The 20638-nt window shown below is 40.4% G+C and overlaps 1 protein-coding gene across 1 annotated transcript; it reads right to left on the reverse strand.

The window, feature by feature from the left end:
• Positions 1 to 1195: 1195 nt before the first annotated feature.
• LOC106936554 (pleckstrin homology-like domain family B member 1) lies at positions 1196 to 18163 on the reverse strand (the record flags this gene model as incomplete). Its single annotated transcript, XM_015017639.1, has 19 exons — positions 1196 to 1610; positions 2497 to 2582; positions 5965 to 6184; positions 7382 to 7528; positions 8206 to 8296; positions 8645 to 8789; positions 9837 to 9903; positions 9990 to 10109; positions 11045 to 11185; positions 11330 to 11488; positions 11640 to 11750; positions 13380 to 13496; positions 13608 to 13697; positions 13829 to 13939; positions 14748 to 14903; positions 16057 to 16185; positions 17171 to 17308; positions 17672 to 17803; positions 17888 to 18163. Coding segments are annotated over 19 exons (2577 nt in total), but the record flags the coding sequence as incomplete, so codon positions are not given.
• Positions 18164 to 20638: the final 2475 nt, after the last annotated feature.

Consider the following 20638-nt stretch of genomic DNA (forward strand, 5'->3'; position numbering starts at 1 on the left):
CAAGTCATGTAGTTAATTAGGCTACCAGATAAAAAAATAAAAAAAACATTTTGGTCCGACTTGAGTTGATCTGCTCCAACTAGTATATAAATAAAATAAAAGTTAACTAGCCAATTAATACAACACACCACCTGAATGTTATGTAAACAGATAAGGAGCGAGGATTTAAAGGAAACACCTTTGTGAAAGTTAGCAGCTCATTAGAGCGAGTGAGGATATTTACAGAAAGCTCGTAATTAATGACTTGTTTGTGTAGCTTCTAATTAAGAGGGGAAGAACATGGCTGCAACTTTGTTCAGTTTAACCAACGTATCCCGTTTGCTGCCGGTACGGCCGCAGGACAGAGACGCTTTGCTTTTATTTAAATTATTTTACTGCTGCGCCTTTTTTTTTTTTTAAATTATTGTTTTCATTTCCCTGCCCTCTGTCAATCCTCCACTCAAAGTGGAAACCTGAAATGTAAAAAGTGATTATGTCACTTTTAAATGATTCAGATCATCGAATAACAGCAAATAAAGTATAGTCTTAGCCAATAAAAAAAAATCCTTTCACAAGTGATAATTTCATGTATGAAGGGATTAAGGCTATCCTGACATTATGTGCAAATGTAATAATAATGTAATCAGATTTCATGGCATCAATTTAATAAAGTTAATAGGAGGAATAAAATTTTTTCTGCCTTGACACCAGTTTCCTGAGCTGCCAGGACAAAATGCTAAATTAAAAAAAAAAAAAAAAGAAAGAAAAACACCAACATGTCATTAAAAACACAGAACAAAAACATCTGCTTTATATATTTTTATTTATATTTAATGCATATTTTAGAATATCTTAATAGCACTGTAAATGTTGCTTTTTATTTAAATTTTATGAGAAGTATTTGAGATTTTTATATAAAGTACAAATGTATCGCTCTGTTATGTACCTGGATGAATAGCTTTTGGAGCAAAATATAAATACAGATATTAAAAAAAAATAATAATAATAATCATTCACTGTATATTTGTATTTGGCACCAAGCAAAGTTACATTTTACTTTGTAACATACATTGTTGGGCTGAAATGTTTCTAGTGAGCTTAGTGTTGCAAATATTAAATATTTTCTGCATCTGGATAAAATGTTAAAATATATAAAAAGGCTACAGGGATAACACTGCATGCTTACATTATCTTTAGAGGTGTAAACAATTTGATGTTTAAAAAAAATTAAGAAATCTTGAAAATTGTTCCACCTGAAATCGTTTAAAGCACATTCAGAAGCGACTTCATGTCGTTAAAACGCGCCTCTGTCAGGACCGAGCCTTCGTTCAGTTTACGGCGTCGTGAAGTTATTTCTTCTCCTCAGACGTTCCTGCGCTCCGGACGTTAACTCCATTCCCGTCAGCTCCGGCAGGAAGCAGGTCAGCGTGCCGACGTCCACTTGCTTCCTTTTCTCCTCTCGTGATCCTCCTCCTCCTAGCGTCCGTCTCTCAGCTCATAAACTGCGTGTAGCCCTCCGCGCCCGTTACTATGACGTCCATCCAGATCCTCATGGCCTCCGCAGACGGGGCCACCATGTAGTAAAGCCGGTCGTGAGTTTTCACACAGAAGGTCAGAGCTGGATTTGGACTCTGGGTCACAACAAGAGGAGATTTTATTTTACTAAAACGCACAAAGACTGTTTTTCATTAATATCCAGAATGTGTATTGGCATCCCTGGTGAAGATCTGTAAATGATTCTTCTCTCATTTGATTTTTTCTTTTTTAAATTCCAACCTTTATGCTGCATGAATTTATTCAGTAGAAGTTAAAAAAAAAAAAAAATCCAACAGTGATAAATTTCCTACATTGTTTAAAATAGATATTCGACCATTAATTAAGTCCTGAATTCGTTCTGATTTAGGGCTTCTGTCTGGGGACTGAAATGGAAGAAGAGTGATTTTGTTTGGTGAATCATTAATCTACTAAAAGGTCAACCTGGCCACCAAATATTTGTAAATTAACAAAAGTGGTTTTGTCATTTTAAAGAGTTTCTAGTGAAATGCAGTCTAACAAACTGGCCCGTAGCATCACGGATCCTCCTCTGTATTCAGCCTCCATTTTCCCACCAGTTGCAGCGTTTGCTGCTGAAAATCTCACCAGCCTGGATCTCATCGAACCGGATCCAGTCAAAGTCCAGATTGTTTTCATAGTACGGTTAAGGATGACGATATTTGTTCAACCAGCAATTTTGTTAAAACAAATAATCCTTAAAGTGACATATTTCACACAACTTTCATGACATTTTTGTCCTAAAAGGTTTTCTCTTTGTCTAATTATTTGTACAATTTGACTCAAAAAGAATTGGTTAAAATCAAACAAATCTGAAGCTTAAAGATTTCATCTGCTTAAAAAAGGACACCAACATTTTTTTTTTTTATCTATCCCATTTCTCACAAACCGTTGAATTTGTAAAGAAGTAAAATTCAGGCAAAACGTCTGAATTTAGAAAAGTATTTATGACAGAGGAGCGTTTACCTTGGCGGCGCTGCGCAGGTGATCATAGTAAACCTCTTCAATGGCCTGGAAGTAAATGAGCCCTTTCAGCTTGGTCTCGTGCTTGTCTGAGACGAGAAAAAGAAAAAATAAATATATTAAGTTACATTACATTACATCTTGTTGCACTGATGCAAGAGCTCTGCCAGACCGAACTCCAAACAGGAGAATCAGCGGGCGACGAGAGGAAACCGTGTTATGATAAGAGGAGGACAGGAAAGCGTTTCTTTTTACCTGCTGAGAACGGTAGAAAATATTACAAACGCCTTAATCTCTACTTAAAAAAAAAAAAACCATACGGCTTTATGAAAAATAACAAATAGAAATATAAATGAGGGGTAAGAAAACTAATAAGGTTTAAATTTAACTATAAGTGGACAGAATTTTTTTTTTTTCTGTTGCTTTTACTTGTTTTTTTGTTTGTGCATTTTAAAATAATTTGAACAGGTTTTAATCAGGCAGATGTTGCTTCTGGTTTGAGTGAAAATAATTTGGGGTTTGAGGACTTTCAGGCTTTGCTGCGAATAAGCAGAAAGATGAACCGAAACTCAAATTAAAGACGGCAAGAACGGACACAAAAACAGAAATGAGGGATAAAAGGTCTTTTCCCCAGCAGCGTCTGATCCATGAATAGGTATGAGCAGAAGTGTATCAGAGCAAAAGTTAATTAGAAGTGTGAGTCTATTTCCAGCTATGCCTCAAGTCTTTGCCATCCTATTAGTCTGACTTGTTTTCTTCAGTTGTACTTTCTGGATCGTCTGCCTTTCTTTCCCCTCCCTCTCTCTCTCTCTGTTGGTGCCTTTTTGCTGATGGCGAGTGTGAAAATTGGCATAAGTGTTAAGAAGAAACTCAACTTTTTTGTACCACATTTGATGTTTTTTTTGTTGAAAAGAATGAGCTTAGAGCAGGTCAGAGGTTCTGTCAGACGTCTGGTCTCAGTTGTTCTTTCACACACAGTCGCTCCACGCCAAAGAGTTTGGGGAGTCGTGTTGCAGCGAAGCCTGACGTCGAAGTTCGTTACTTGTTGTCACTGAGCTGAAGGGCTTCTGTGGTTTTCTGGGCTTTTAAACCTGAAGTGAAATTTCTTCAGAGAAATTCAGCCTTCAGATTTTCTGAACCGTCTCGTCCAAACAATCGGGAGTCGTCCCTTTGACTCTCCTCAAAAGAACGGAGATGGAAACATCCTCCAACAATTAGCGGCAGTCTTTTGAGATGCCTTCCACACTTTGTTCCCACTTTCCCCTCTTCATAAGTCAAATCTGCTTAGTAATGAGATAAATGTTTTTGAAATGCGAGTTTCGTTTTATTAGTCACGAACAAGCCAGGAGCTAGCCTCCACCCTGAGAAAAACACATCCAGAGAAACTATTGCATCTTGTTTCATCACCGTCGTCATCACCATCATCTTCGTCAGGAGTGAGCGGGTGAAAAGGCTAGGCGAGTGAATGGAGAGAGCAGCGAAAGGAGCAGCGGTGTCAGGGATGGAAATGTGCTTGGATTCTGTTTTGAAATTGATTGTAAAATAATGCTTCATATCATGTTTGTGAATTATTCAGAAAACCGCTTTTGTGCCAGATTCTGATGGACGTGAAGAACAAACTGCAGCAGCCTGACTTCGTTTTAAAATGATAAAGGGCGGCGGAGAATAAAACTCCACTTTTTTAATTGAGAAAATGTCTAACGTTGGAGCAAAGTGCAGAATCATTAGAGGACAAGCGGCGCCGTTTTGTGGTGAACAGAACGGGAGAAGCCCACAGGTTAAATCAACGCAAATGACCAGGAACGAACTGAAACGGTGTGTAAAATGAAATCCAACATCAGTAATTTTAGTGAGTCCGGTTAATGCAGAAAGCAAAACACTGGATTCAACGGAAGCTGAAATGTTTAGTCCTTGAAAGCAGAAGGATTTTTAATGATTTTGGAAAGCAGCGTTACCTAACACACAGACGTGCAATTTAAAAACTTTGTAAACATTTTTTTTTTATTACAAATGAGGCGATTTATGCACATCAAACTAAGAATGTTTGCTGCCAGATTCTCTCAATCGATGGTGTTTGACATGAACATCACTGCTGCCTTCAAATGATGCTTAGCAGATCTTATGCAACTTCTTTGCACTTCCACTGTGGCCAGCTTCATTTTTTTTCTTGTCTCAGAATGTGGCACACTTATTTTAAGCAGTGGTTGAAATTTTTCAGGCAATTTTATTAAAAATACACAAAAATAGCATGAAAAGTGAAATAAAATGTGTATTACCAGGGTTTTCAATACAAATTCAACACAAAAATCCCTCCTTCGTTGTGCTAGAATTCTGCAAATCAGGTGTGGTTTCAGACACAGCTGATGCAACCAATCAAATGCTTCGCTGGTTGCATCAGGTGGGCTTGAGACAAAAGCCCAAAATTATTCATACCCCCTGGCAGATTCAGGTTTAAAATAATCTGCATTCAATCAATAAGTTTATCTTAGNAATAAANGAGAGCNATCTNTAAAAATGAAATTAAAAAAATAAAAAGAGTACAGTGACAAATCAGTATCTTAATTGCATCGATTTCACGAGTTTTCACTGGTATTTTATCTTTGGTGATGAAATCAGGGTCATGAATGTTGGATGGCCTTGTTGCCATCACCCTAATCTTTTTTTTTTTTTTGACTAAAAGTTGCTAGGATGGAAAAAGTGAGGTGACTGTTGGACGGGTCCGTCAGTCAGACCCTCTCTGAAACCGAACAGTGGCTGATTTTCAGGGAAGATTATGCCCAAAACCGGTTTCACATGTAAACATAGGCCAAAAACTAAAGAAATCTGGGTCGTTTTATTGGTGCTCTCCTAGCTTGGTGACACAGTATTACTTAAATCAGAAGAAACAAGTTGGTTAAATTAAAAGATTACCATGAACCTAAATCTGCCAGAATATGGACAATCTTTGATTTATCTGTGCATGTTTCGAGTTTAACTTGTGGAATTAACACAGAAAGCAAATGTCTGCTCTCTAAAACGGGTTTTATCCCGATTTACGTCTTCACCTGAACTCCACACTAAAAACTGATGTTAACACATCACCTTCTGCGCTGGGACACAAATAATAATGTAATTCAGCATCATAAACGAAGGAGAACAGATATGTGTGAAGCATTTAAATTATGCCTGATAATTTATTTTCCCTGTAATTGCTCAAAAACTCTACTTTTAAAATGATACCTTGAGTGTTTGTCTAACTTCACCAGCTGATGGAATAGCTGAGTTTGAGATGAAAAACAAATTTTTCCCCCCTATAAAACATATTTAATGTGTCCTCTGTCCTCATAAAATATGTTGAATTTAGTGATTATAATGGGACAAAATGTTGAAAGGTTTTTAGGGGTGGGTACATTCATGCAAAGGACTGCATAAATATTTGCTCATGTTTATAATAATCAATATTAACACAAATCTGGCCCAACTCGTCCTCACCGACGTAATAGCAGAAGTTCCTCTTCAGACGGTCAAAAACGAACCAGCGTTTCTTCCACGATTTGATCTTGCCTCCCATCTTCACCAGGTGGCCTTTGCACATTTTCTCAGTGAGGATGACGAAGGGGCAGGTGTCGATGCAGTGGCCACACGACTCCACGTGGGCGCGCAGGTCGAACTCCTCCTTACGGTTTGGCAGGTAGCGAGTCATTGGACGGGCCTGCGACAGGAAAACGCCACACGTTTCTTACTAAACTATGAAAAGATACTAAATGGTGTTTAAGCAGAAAAAGCCGTCTTACTGTTGGCTGCAGGTTTAATTTCATATTGTCATTCATTTAAATACATTTCAGTAATGGAGACAAATGTAAAAAAAACAAAAAAAATGGATGTTTGCTAGATGAAGTTGTACTCTATCGGTTTTACGCCTCCACACTGTCTGCTTTTGTAAACCTCTCCTTTGCTGCAGGAAACGGCAATCTCATAATTAAAACAACAAATCAATGTGTGTTTCCCCGTCCTAGGGTTAAGGAAGATCAGCCAGATCAATCTCCAACAGTACTGCAGTTGTGTTTTGTGGAAATGCAGCACCAGCAGAGACATAACTGTGGACTTTCATGAAAACGCGCTGAGGGACCGCGTGTTTTTGGATAAAGTCGTAGGGTGCAAACACAGGATAATAAGAATTATTTAAAAAAGGGATAATTGAAACCAAAACACCAGACTGAAGATTTTTATCATTTTGTTTTTGGTAAAAAGAAAAACAATAAATCAGGCAAATGAAAATTATTGAGTTTCTTTTAATCCATCATGCAGTTAAATTGATTTATTGTTTATTGTGACAGGACTAGTGTCGCTTTCGAATGCAGACGCCGCAGCATCTGATGGCTGTTGGACAAACACGGTTTCAACGAGATGGCGCGGTTCTCCAACAGCTTGCAGACTTTATTTTTAACCGTTTCAAGCGGCTTCCTCGCAGACAGCAAAGTAAACTTTTCACTGTAGAAGTGAAAGTGTTTCTACTATGACAAACTGAATTATGCTACTGAGATGTATTCATATTTGTTAGTTTTAAGGCTTTTTGTTCACTTTTATAAAGGCTTGCCAATAGTTTTGGAGGGTAGCGTAGAAACGCTTATGTTGGCATCTTTATGTTTGATTTTTCCATAATTACTGCTGGTAAACAGAGTCCCGATTAAAGCCCAGTGTATGTTATTTGTATCCATTATTTTCCACCCTACCCCTCCTCATTTCTTTTTGTCTTTCCCTCTCTCTCTCTCCCCTCCCCTCGGTCCTTCTCCTTTCTTTGACAATCTTTGATCTTCCTCCCTGTATTGCCTCGCCTCTCATCCTTTCCCCCTCAAGCCTCTCCTACCCCTCCGTCGCCTCCCTCTTCTCTCCCCACCGCTCCACTGACCTGGGAGAAGTGCTTCTCTCTCATCTTCACCTCCTCCTCCACCAGCCTCCGCCTGTGGGCCGACTCGTCCTGAAGCCTCCTCTCGGCCTCCTCTCGCCTCCTCCGCTCCTCCTCCAACATCTGCCGCCGAGCCTGCACCTCCCTCTCCTGGGAGAAGAGAGCGTGGAGAGCAGACCGAGGGGGAGAGACGATAAGAGCGAGACGGGAATATATGTTAATGGCAGGCAAATATTGCGATACAAAGCAGACGACTGTCAGAGGATGCACCTGAGAGTTCAAGTCCCAATCCAGGGTTTTGTAAAACCTATCCCTTTAGTCTGTGTGTGGAAAAGGGGAAGCTTTGCTGACGTAAAATGTTCCTTTGCAGCTTTCAGATACTTACTCAGAGGTCTGCTTTATTTCAGCATTAAAAAAAACTGAAAAAATATTTTATAACTTTATTTCAGAAAGTCTTCTGTTCGCCTTGACGTCTCAGGTAGATTTTAATCTATTGAAGAAGTAAAACAGGAGATTTTCCTTAAACATCTCCGAGTCGCATTTCGTCTACGCTTAAATACTGTGATTTTTATCAAATAGTTTTTACCATTACTTCAGTTTTGTTCCTATTAGTACTTAATGATTTAAATTAATTTTCTTCCACTCATATGATAATATCTCCATCATGAAACATCAGTTATAAATTGAACAAAAAAACTTGTAAAAACGACTAAATACTGATGACAAATGATTGTGTTTTCATGTTTGTGTGCTTGTCAGACGGCAGACTGAGATGCAATGTGTTGATTTTACGTGAAAGCCCTCCAGCTGTAGCGTGGGGAACTCACTCTGTTCTCAATCAGCCTGGCTTTCTCCTGCTGCGCCTCCTTCAACATCTTCTCCATCTCCTCTATCCTCTGGGCCTCCAACCCACAGGCGCTACAAGTCACACAGGGGAAGTTTGCATTGATTACACGGATACGACAAGGCTTCGGATGAGAAGAGGGGGCCGGAGAAGGGGGGGGAGAGGCGAAAAAAGGTAAACAAACACGCCTGGAATCAGAACAGCGGGAGAGCGAGAGCAAGACGCCGACTCTTCATTAGCGCCGCGGCGGAAACTTAACTCCAGAAACTTGAATGGGTTTGGCATGGCAACAGCCAGCGCCGTCACGTGAGCAAAAAGGCGTGTAACAAAGCCCGCTGTGACAGGAACAAAGCCTAGTGACCTTTTCTTCAAACAGAGAGGGCAGACTTGGGTGTTCCCATGGAAACAGGGCAGTCTCTCACCTTTCCGGAGTACAGGCGGAGTTGCCAGTGGAGACGCTGGTCTCCAAGCTGTCGGAGCTCTCCAGGCTCAGGGTGTCGTACGCCTGGGTGCCGCTCGGTGGCGGCTGGTGGTGCAGGATTGAGTGATGGACCGTCGGAGATGGATCTGTGGGGGTACATGGGGAAATAGAGTTAGTTATTATAGCCTACAGCGCCCTCTGGTGGCAAGAACGCAACACATGTCAGTACACTTCAGTTTTAGTTTGACGAAGTATTGATTTTAAGTAATTTTAGAATTAGAGATACTTTCTGAATAAAAAATTATTAAATAGAACATTTTTAATCATTTATCTTTATTGCTGCCATTTTTAACGCCGTTGTAAGAAAGTCCTGGATTTAAATTTTTCTGGCGTTCTCCCTAATTGTTATGCATTTCCTAAATCCATTAATATGCTTCACAGTTTTAGTTAAATACAAAGAAAATAAATATATTCTCTCTTCCCATGTGCATGCAGGTTCTCTCTGGGTACTCCTGCAGACCATAAACAGGACCATTAGGTTAAATTATCTTCCTAAATTACCTTTATGTATGAACCAATGAAAATACAGAAGGATAGTCAATTTATTTTTATTTATTCTTTTTATTTTTCATCTCAGTTGCAACATTTAGATTCTTGTCTTAATACCATTTTGTTTCATCATTTCTTTTAACGATCCGTTTCTGTGCTTTTCATTTCTATTTTTCATCTCTTTGCCTTGTTTGTTCCCTTTTATACATAAGAAAAATATTCCCAAAATAAAAACTGATTGATTTTTATTAGTAGTGAGTGTGATAATACACTTTTCAGCCAAAACCTTAAATCGCCTGACAGAGTAAAAGCCTTGATCCCTTTACGTTTTTCTTTGCTCGTATGCATTTAATGCGCTGTGGTTCAGTCACCCACAGAGCCGCCATCTAAACTCTGACATATAACAGCTTTTATAGCAGCATAAAGAGGGCCTCCACTAAATTAAGCAGTTGGTTGTAACGTTCTTGCTGATAAATCTGTACTTTTTCCAACCCCGTTTCTACACCAGCAGTGTGACGTATGAAAGCAATAAAGCCGATGCAGCCACATAGCTTTGCGCTGCGGGTGGTTGTAATGAATCTATATTTCTTCTTAGGCACAAACTGTGTGGTTCAGGCTGGCAATTGAAAGAGGGAGTCACGTACCTTTGCACTGCAGAGCTGTTTGCTTCCTGGAGTCCATGTCTAACAGGTTTTTCTCTCTCAGCATCAACTGTAAGCCCCATGAAAGACAGAAGACGGCATCACGCTGTGAACGGCTGTTGAGGCCTGATGAGAGTTTAGAGGCATGAAACTGACCGTCGTGGTGGCATTTCTGTCATGCATGACGCCGCTGGAGAGAGAGAGGAGTGCAGTGCTGCAGATCTGAGCAGGCGATGGTCCCTGTCCAACCTCACCATCCGATTTAGACTTTAACATCTTAGAGGGAAAAAACAAAACATGTTTCTGTGTTGGGTGTTAATCGTTTTTGTTTTGTTTGCCCATCCCACTTTTGGTTTACAGGTGGAGAAATGCAACTCTGGAAAAAAATGAAGGGTCCACTGCACCGAACCTCATTGAAAACCTTAATTTTATTCCACCAAACAATGATTTCTGAACTCTTCCCGAGTTAAAACATTAGTATTGTTGTGAATGAATACGAACTTGTTTTCTTTGCATTATTTGGGTTTTGGAAGCGCTGCATCTTTTTTGTTATTTTGACCGTTTCTCGTTTAAATGCTAAATTTCTGCTTGGAATTTCAGGGACATGTTGTCAGTAGTTCATAGAAAAAAAAAAAGAACAATGTTCATTTTACTCAAACATAAAGAGTAAAATCAGAGAAACTGATCATTTTAAGTGGTCTCAATCTTTTCCAGAGCTGTAAACTTACTCTTAAATGACAAGCAGCACCAAAAGTGATTGTGTAATTACATTTTTAACCACTAGAGGGCTTCAAACATCGGTGGTCCTCCAACCTTTTCAACAGGTGCAGCTTTAGTAAACATTGAGTTGTCCAACAGCCTCCATACCGACAGAGATTGTAAAACAGTGATGCAATAAGACTTATGCATTCCCATAGTGGCCTAGTGTCAAAAATCCAAATTCTGACTGTGAAACTCAACAGAAGACAGTGGAAAAAGTTCCTGATTCCCTGTTGGCTTCAATTTCTACACTTAGCTTCAATACTGCACTTCATTTTCCAGTGGCAAACATTGATTGTGCATGAATGTATAATTTTACTTCTTGTTTATCTCTCAAACAATCATGTGTAAAAAGATAACCTGCTGTAAATCCAAGCTGCGTTTCTGATTAAGAACCACATTTCTAGGAGCAAATGAGGAGCTCGTCCTGCTTAGTGAGTAAGTGAATTTACCTGCCCATGTCTGCGTGAGGAAAAAGACTTTGCAGGCAGCGGTGGAGGACATGACTGAGAGTCTCCAGCAGCCATGATGTCCTGGTACCAGCGCTCAAGATTAATGGGAGTCATTGCATTCCTGCTCAGCTCAGCATGGCTCTGAGGTGATCACAAGCATCCAGCCAAAGATTAAGAAAAGCAAACCACAGTGCAACAGCTCAAAAAAAAAAAGATATTTAGACAACATTCAGCTGTGAGAAAGAATGGAGAGCGGTGACAAATACGCTTCTAGAAGGAACAAACCTGTGCAGAAAGAAAGGAGGAAGGACCACATGCAGCTGAGTGGCACGTGAAGGAGGATTCGGATGAGGCAAGCTGGAATGATGGAGTAGAGGTGGAAGAGGAAGGCCTAGATCTCTGCATCCCAAAGATCTGGCTTAGCTGACTCACTGTGATGTAGTCCTTTGCAGGGATACAGAGAAATGCAGCATACATTTGCATAACAAAAAGGGGGAGCAGAGTGTGGAAAAAAGTGTCAGAAGGAGCATCTATTCAAACATTTAGGTCTTTCGTTATTGGGCAATTCATAGAAAAGTGCAGAAATGCAGAATACCTCGCACGGCAGAGCTGGAGATACAGTAAGAGAGAGGCAGTGGAGAGCAGCGGGGGAGGAGGAATAAGGATCTCCGTACATCCGATAGACATCAGACAGCCTGAGATACTCCTGCACGAACAGCCACAGCACAGGCACAACAGGGCTGAGGACAGACCCACACTGACAGGCGCCCAGAGATTTCACAAAACTTAACAACAATGCAACTCGCCTCTGTATTTGAAATTACACTGTCACTCAAAACTCATGTCCCTTAAACGTTTCTATAACTTTTAAGCCAGTGTTTCTCAACCCTTGTCCTCTGCGCCCCCCTGCTCTGCATGTTTTAGATGTGCCTCTATTCCAGAACAGCTGATTCAAATGATTGCATGATCATCAAGTACTGCAGAAGCCTGTTAACCACCCAGAGATGCAATTCAGGTGTGTAGCAGAAGGGAAAAACCTAAAACATCCAGGACAGGGGAGCGGTGAGGACCAGGGTTGAGAAACACTGTTTTAAGCAATTCATAGAAATATCAAAATATCAACTTATTTTATTGGGATTGTAGTGATAGAGCAACACAAAATAGAGCAAAATTGAAAAAAATAAAACAAAACATGGAATTTCTTCTATGAGATCAATAAGCAGTGGCATGTGCGTTTGCATTCAGCTCTTCTGTTGCTGTTGTACTATATTTCACTTCAATGAGGTATCTGTGTTTCTGATATTGCTTTGCAAAATAGGTCATTCTCAGTCAGACTGCATGGAGAGCCTTTAAGCATCCAATCTAGACAGTGGACCAATCAGAAAGCAGGAAAATAGTTTGATCAAAGTCGTTCCATTGCAGCTTTGGCTTCATGTTTGGGGTTGTTCCATGTGTTTTCCAGCAATTAAAGGATTGCTCAGTATTTATCCACATCCATTTTCTATGCACTCAGCTCTGACCAGCTTCCCACAGCATCATACTGCCAGTACAGCACTTCACTGTGGAGATTGAGCATTCAGGAAGATGTGCAGCGTTAGTTCTGAACATAGCATTTAAATTTAGCAAAAAGTATAATTTTGATCCACTGCATGCCTTGTGGCAAACTGTAATCCTGATGTCTTATGCATTTCTTTCAAAAACAGCGTTGAAATAAATGCCATTCTTCCATATGGACAACAAACTAAACACTCTTTGGTCCAAGAGGAATAACTCAAATAATCAATAACACTCATCATAATCGATAATACTTGCTCCTTCTGCCACCTTGTGTCTCTTGGCTGCTTCTTCAGTTAATTTTCAGATCTTTCTCACTCAGCCTGGAGTTGTGATACAACAGATTTCAGATGATAAACTGAACGGTGCTCAAAGTTTTGGGATTTTAACCTAAATCTGGCTTATTCTCCAGAACTTTATCCCTGATTTGTTCGGCGTAATTCTTAACTTCTGCAGCCAGATGTTTGAGGTGAACTTTATTTAGGGGCAGCATGGAGCTAATACAAATGCAAGCCACACTTTTAAGATTTTCATTTGCCAAAGACTTATTTGAAAATGACAAAAAGGTTTAAGGGATATGAATACTTTTGCAAGGGACCGAAATCCTAAAAAAAAAAAACACACACACACATTTTGAGACAAATTAAATCTTAAACATTAAAGAAAATCAAACCTTCCAGCACACACTGCAAGCCAGTTATTGTCTTTAACATTATGTTAACGCACAACATGCCCTGACGTTACTGGGGTTTCTGTGAAACTGGGACGTCCTCAGAGTTACCTCTTGCAGCCTGACAGGACAGAGCTCAGGGGAGGGGTTGTGAGAAGAGGAGGGACAGGGGCTATGAGGAGGACCGTCCTCAGAAACAAGGTCAGGCTCACTGATGTGAAGCGATTCCTGTTCAAAAGGTTTACCCGAGTCAACAAAACAATCCACTTGTGCGGCAGGTAATTGTTGTCCAGCTGAGCTGTGGTTTGGTGGTCTGGTGTCTCACATGTACCTGCTCACCTCTTTCATGCTGCCGGAGGACTTTGGGAAGTTTCTTCCTCCAGTCAGGGTGTGGTACCGCTTCTCAAGGCTGCACAGTGTGTCTTGCTCCTGGGAGGAGGATCCAATAAGCTCTTACCATGTCAGCCCAATGCATTTCCTTTAGACTATTAATTAACTACTAATTTCTGATGCAGAATTAAGGATTTGTATCAGTCAGAGTAGTTCTCCTTTATCCCCACCTTGTGTAGAAGCTGCAGTGCTGCTGTCCGGTCTTTTGCGATTTTCTCGCAGTCGTGGGAAGCCTGCATCCCCAGCTGCTTCACCTGAGCTTCCAGAGCAGCCATCCGCTCCTGTTAATTCAGATGTTTCTTCACTTTGTGAGAAGATTCTACCAGTCTAAAGTTTACACACACATATTTTCAACCATTATTTGTTTCATACATAAACGGCTGATTATACAACATAAAAATCCAGTGGTTTTAAAAAACAAGAAGTGGATGCACAAGCTTGAAGACCCAGCCTTTAAATTAGACATACTGACTCAAATATTCAAACACAACCCAGTAGAACTTTGTCTCTTAGCAAGCTGCCATCAACAAGTTTTAGGCATAATTTTTTACTTGATTTTTGACATTTCTTATGAGAAACTGAAGAGCTTGTTTAACTTGGTTAGTTACCCGGCTCAGACTGAATTTTTGAGCATATTCCATAAACACGTTTAATGTTAGATTTGTTCCTGAAGCTTTTCCAACTTTTCTAAATGCTCCAAAACCGTGACGTCTTCCAGCCACCCCGCTGTTGATTTGAGGTTAAAGTTTGAGTTTAAATTCCCTTCACTTGATACAATGACCGAGCCACTCAGCATGATGCCACCTCTGCCATGCTTGGCAGTTAGTTCAGCTTCCTTAGGTTTGAAAGCCTCACCTTTACTCCTTCAAACACACTTCTTAGCTTTGCCTAAATAGCTCAGTCTTTGTTCCAGCTCACATTCAAACTTATGCATCCAGTTCCTGCAACGAAAATTAACCAAAGTTTTATGTTGCTGAAAATAATAACCGTTCAACTGCATCACTAAGAGATAAAAAATAATGACCCTCATTTTGATGAGTGTGTGTAAACTTATGTTTTTTTCCCTGCTACACGCCGCATGTGCCCCACCTTCCTGCTGGCGACACTGCTGTGATACTCGGCTCGCTCCTGGATCAGCTGCGAGCAGCGGGCCTCCTTCCTCTCCTCTAGGCGGCTCTCCTCCTCCAGCTGGCAAAACTCCAGCTCCTCAAACTGCTTGGTCCCACACTCCAGAGCCTCGGCTTTCTGTCCACATAACAGTCCAGATGAAGCATGCTGTTTAAAACCAAGCAGGCACGAAGAGAAAAAGAAAGTAAAATGAAGTAAAAGATTAAAAACAGTAACTGGCCTCGTCTGTGCGTGCGGTAATTCATGAAAACCCTGTTAAACGATGGAATCAGCTCTGCTATAGGACGTTCACATCATAAAAATTACATTTCAGTATTTATTTAACTCTGTGCAAACCTCCTCAGACTATGAGGTTGCTACGTACATTGTCTCAAGTTATTAAGAATAAGTATTGGGGGATAAGATGCTACTTTTCTTAAAGAGGAAACTGATTTTTGTCGGATAAAAAATGTAATTTTTGTAGTAGGAACTTTCATTTCCAGATTTAAATAGAAAAAATGGGATTAGACATCAATATTTAAACAGTTCTAGGTAAAGAATTAAATACCACATGGACGGTCAAATTATTATTTTTTTACAAGACTGAATCAAATTCTATATAAAGAAACGAGACAATAACGTTGTTGCCGTGACGAGAAAGTGCCGAACACAATCCCACAAATTCTTACCATTTAATTTTACTTGGAAAAAAAAGAAAAAGATAATTAAACCAATAAAATGTCAGACTGTTCAGCTGTTAAAGAAAATAGCTTTTTTTTTATTTAATACCCCAGTAATAAATAAAAGAGAGCTTAATGAATATCTTCTAAAAGAAGTGATTCCATATGTTTGCAGACTTGAAACCAATAAATCTGACGAGTTGTTTTAAAAAGGTTGTTGATTCAAGTTATTGTCAGTAAATGCATGCACACTTTTTTTCTTTTAGAGCAAAGCTGTTAATAACATTAGTGCTTGTTAAAAATACTACAGATGCCACTGAAAAACCATAAAAAAAGGGGAACTGCAGTAGCTGGGACACCAAACTTCAGCTGTAAACACATTGGTGGCTGTTTTAAAAAAAAAAAAAAAAAAAAAACTGACCTCCTTTGACAAACCCCACATGTTCATGCGGCAGAACATCTAAAATTAAATTGCCCATTTTTCCCCAAGTAGCTCTGAGTGCTCCGAGGGCGATACAGTGTTAGATCTGTGATTATTTCTGTGCAGGTAAAACGGTACTGTAGCGCTCAGGAGAGCATAACTCACTGTTCCCAGCCACGAGAACACTGACCCTGCTGAGCGGCTCCTGTAACTGTTCCCTTAGAGACAAGGGGCACATATCAAACTGCCTCTTCAGCTCATTGTACTCATTCCTCTGCTTTTCCAGGGCCTTCCGCTCAGCCGACACATTAGCTCTGCCCTAAAAACACACAAAGACAGACACACCCATACACCCACACGCACGTTCACACACAACCGTGCCCACATACCAGGGAGAAAAAAAAAAAAATCAGGGGCAACTAAAAATCCATGCATCTAAAGCAGATTAGTGTAAGGCAGTTTGTTTGGGTTTTTTTTTTTAAGGAGGCAGGAGTTAGAGGTTGTAAACGTGTAGCTCTGTTAAACTGGGAGACGGGTAAAGCAGCTTCTGTAAACCAGTGCAGCACTTCGAGATGAGCGGCAGAATTTCTGCCGTTTGTTTGCTGTGCTGCGCGGTTTACTGAGCAGTCGGCGGATAATAACAGTGCCTTGCAAAATTAGTTTTACCTTGTGAACTTCCAACATTTGTGTCATGGCACAACCACAAACTTTGAAATGTTTTATTGAGACATAACATATCTGAGAAATCTGCTGTGCATTTGATGGAGAGGATCTGTGATCATACATTTTTGAGACAGATTGTCACTGGATTTTGATTTCCTTTGCAACACACAAAAATGGTGGTATCTAATTGTCTCTCTGAGATTGTGTGTTTGTGTTTAAGGTTAATGTTTTGCTGTATGATGTGTACAGTTTTCCCACACAATCTTAGATTTTGCAGTGGGTTTTTTTTCCCCATCATGCTTCTTCCATAATGTTCTCCAAAAAACCTCTGACACCTTCACAACATATCTGGATTCATACTGAGATTAGATTACACCAGTTGCCCCTATTTATTAATTAAAATACCACTCACATTCCCAATAAAATACACTAAAGTTTGTTGTTGTGACAAAATATGTTAGTGTTTAAAGATCACCAATGCTTTTGCAAGGCACTGCTGAGCTGATTATGTCTGCTGAGAGCTCAAAATTTGTCCATAAAGAAATGTTTCACATATTCGACCCAGCGAAAGAAATAACATTTGCATGCATTTGACCAGCGTTTGTTGGTGATCTGACAGGCTTAATGGGTCACACTCTCACCTTGTCCTTCTCTTTCTGAGTGGCCTTGTCCAGCTGGCTGAGTTTGAGCTGCAGCTGAGCAATGATTTCATTTTCAGCCTCCACCTGCTCCTGCTCTGCCCGCCGCTCGGCCTGCAGCAGGGCCTGCTCCATCTCCACCTACAGGCAAACGCAGCAGCAGAGTCTCATTGAAGACTAAACATACAAGATAACTAAATAAAAATTTAATTAGGTGCACAGTTGTGCTCTTATCCTCAAAATTACGCATGCACCTCCACTAATATTTGGTGAAACAACTCTTCCTAACAGAAATGGTAGAGAACAAATGTCACTTGCTTGGATTACAGAGAATCCACTGAGCATTTAATCTTGAGCTCCCAATTTTTAACTCCACATAGGGGAAAAAACTGTTGAGACTGATAATTAAAAGCTCCACATAAATGTGGCCGTCATGTCAACAAGGAGCACTTCTGACCTAAGTTGTGCATTTATATGAAGGTCAGTAAGTGTGCGTGTGCTGACCTCCTGTTTGGTCTCTTGTAGCTGCTGTTCCAGTTCACCAACTCTGTACTTCAAGTCATCAACCCGAACCAAGACCCTCTTCCTCTCCTCCTCCAGGTAGACCTGCTCCTGTCCAGCAAACAGCTCCTCACACTGAGTGATAAAAAAAATAAAAAAAAATAATCAAATATCCAGATATTCACGATATCCTGAACACAGCGTGCGGACGTGTTTCACCTCTTGATGTGTGCTCTCTGTGCTGCTGGACTCCTCCCTCTGGATTTCCTCATCGTTCTCCCCCGCTCTCTGGGCTCGGTGTGCTCCCGTTAGAGGCGTCCCCCGTCCAGAGTCTGGGTCCGCTCCTCTAGCACCCCCACGCAGCCCGCTCCTCACCAGCTCTGCGGCGCCGTCTTCCTGATTAAACTCTGCACACAGATTCAGGATGGTCTCCAGTCTCTGCCGCTCCTGTAGGAGAAATGGGAGTCGTGAGCAAACGCTGAGCGATATTCCAGATCACACAGCGGATTAAACGCGTTTGTCCTTGGGTGACATTGTCCCATTTAGGCAGCTGTCACTTAACCACAGGCACGGGGGGGACGTCTGTAACCCGATAGTAGGTCCACTCTCAGGAGGGGCCTCCCAGTAAAACCTTACTGGTGGAGTTTTGCAGGAAATTGTAACAAAGAAAAAAAACAACAGTCTTTAAATTAATATTCTTATTTTTCTTTTGCTATTCACCACATATATTGTTCTCTACTGCTCGTCTCTCATTGTGCTACACAATGGGACTCCTGCTTTAATTTACTGGTGAGAGATGCAGTCATCACTTCAACCTGACATTAATTAGAGGCCTGGTATAAGAATACAAGTCTGGCTGTTTTTATAGCTCACGTTAATTTGCCCTATAAATTAGTCCGACAGTAACAAAACACACACAGACACTGGTTAGTGCTTTAGCTTTAAAACAAGCAGACATGATAAGAGTGATTTTAAAATGTTTTAAAAGTTCTAGGAGAGAACAAGGCAACACACAGAAACTTTAATACATTGGATCATCACAGCTTGTGTTTGGAGTTTTAATTCAAAAAGAGCTTCCGAGAAAATAAAGCTGAAATGAAAAAGCCGCTTCTTCTCTTCTGGTTATTCTGCTTCTCTCTTACGGTGAGATAATTGCTTGGTATTGATTTTTAGAGTGCAGAGTCAACCACAAGAGTAAAGTTGGATGAAAAACAGTAAAGCAGTCAGAAGGTCAGATATTGGGAATTCATCTTGCTGAGAGGAAATCCTTTCTTTGTTTCTTTCTGGAGGTCAAGAGCCTGTGCGCTTTGGGTGTTTAAAATCTTAAAAACCGTTAAAAATACTAAAATGTATTGTTTGTCCTTTGACAGATGCTTGGTTATTAAATGAACAGGAACAGTAAAATAAAGCACACTCTCTTCAAATTCCAAGTATTTTCTTATTTTGTTTGAACACAGAGAATTAACAACGGGCGTCGTTTTTTATAATAACTGAAGCATTCTCACTTCCACTTGAAAACCATTACATTAGCAACAAAAAGAAGCCAAAACATGCCCAGCTCTCACATAGTTTACATTACAGCTTATAGTTCATAATTTTTGGTCTTGCTTTATCTTCTTGCTAACTCTTTGGATTCAGGCTCGTATAATTTAGTAAGTGCAAAAAATATGAAAAACACAAGGCAACAAGTTTTAGTTTGTTTATTGTGCTGATTGCAGTCGGGTAGAAAGTGTTCCTGAGTGAGAAGACCTGACAACTCTGTAGAGATTTCCAGATTATAAGTCATTAATGATGTCATGTGCTTCCTTAATTACTTAATTCAAAGCCTTTATGTCTGCAGCTGTGCAGCCGGGACACCATGTTGACGTGCAGAAAGTGATCCATTACAGGATGGATCCTGGCTTTTATGCTGGAAATAGTCAGCTTAGCCTGTTGTTTAGGCAGTTACAATTGCATATCTTTACTAGACACAGTTCAGTTTTATTTACAGAGTCCCAAATTACATCAAAAGCCACACCAAGTCACTACTGAAGGCTCCAATTCATTTTCACATCTGAAACATAATACGACAGCATGGAAGTGGTGACTTATACTGTCTGAAAAGTTCATAAAACCGTGAAAGAATTTTATTCGTTGGTTTAAAAAATATATACCAGAAGCTAAAGAGATGTCAAGTTTTGTCTATTTCAGGCTCTGGAAGGATCAAGGTTTGTCCACAAATCATTTAATCCACAGTGTTGCCTCTTTTTTTGGTTGCCAGAGATCATTTGGTCCCTGAAACAGTCTCTGGACACATAAGTCCCGGCAGCGACCACCCACCTCTGCGATCATGTCAGCTGCCAGTGGGCAGGACCGGGTGGGAGCCGAACTGCCGGCTGAAGGGTGATGAGAAAAGACTGTGAGTGCTTGACTGACGATAAATAACACACACAGAGTCTATGATCTAGTGTGGGAATAAAGAAGAAAGAGTCCCGCGTGAAGGGGAGGCAGCTTTGAAAGCAGATGCCGCTCATCTTTCCGGTAAATATAGTGTTGGGCAACAACCAGCCGCACCCGCTGCACCGGACCCTGAGACGTCTATAAGAATGCCCCCCGGGTCCGCTGTCACCAAAGCCACATGGGCCGCCGATGCCAGCAATGTTTGGAGGAGAGATTAATTACTGGCTGAGCGCCAGAGAATTTGGAAAAGATATGAAAGTAGATTGCTATGCCAGGATCACTAAATCTCTTCTCTGAACTGTTTGTCTCATTTACAGTCTTGTTCATTTGTAAATTTGTCCTGTAGTGCCATGAACCAACCAATGAGCTAAATGAAATACTCAACAGGTTTTTATCAAAAGCAATATTTTATATCTCTCCAAGCCTCTCCCTGTCAGAAATTTGACTCTAGTAGCAACTCATGGAGAGAAATGAAAGAATAAACTCCAACCAAAAAGACGAGGCAGCTGGTTATACAGTGTTCGGCAGCTC

The sequence above is a fragment of the Poecilia latipinna genome, unplaced genomic scaffold (assembly GCF_001443285.1).
Source record: "Poecilia latipinna isolate Pla-1442-1.1 unplaced genomic scaffold, P_latipinna-1.0 Scaffold2170, whole genome shotgun sequence".
NCBI lineage: Eukaryota > Metazoa > Chordata > Actinopteri > Cyprinodontiformes > Poeciliidae > Poecilia > Poecilia latipinna.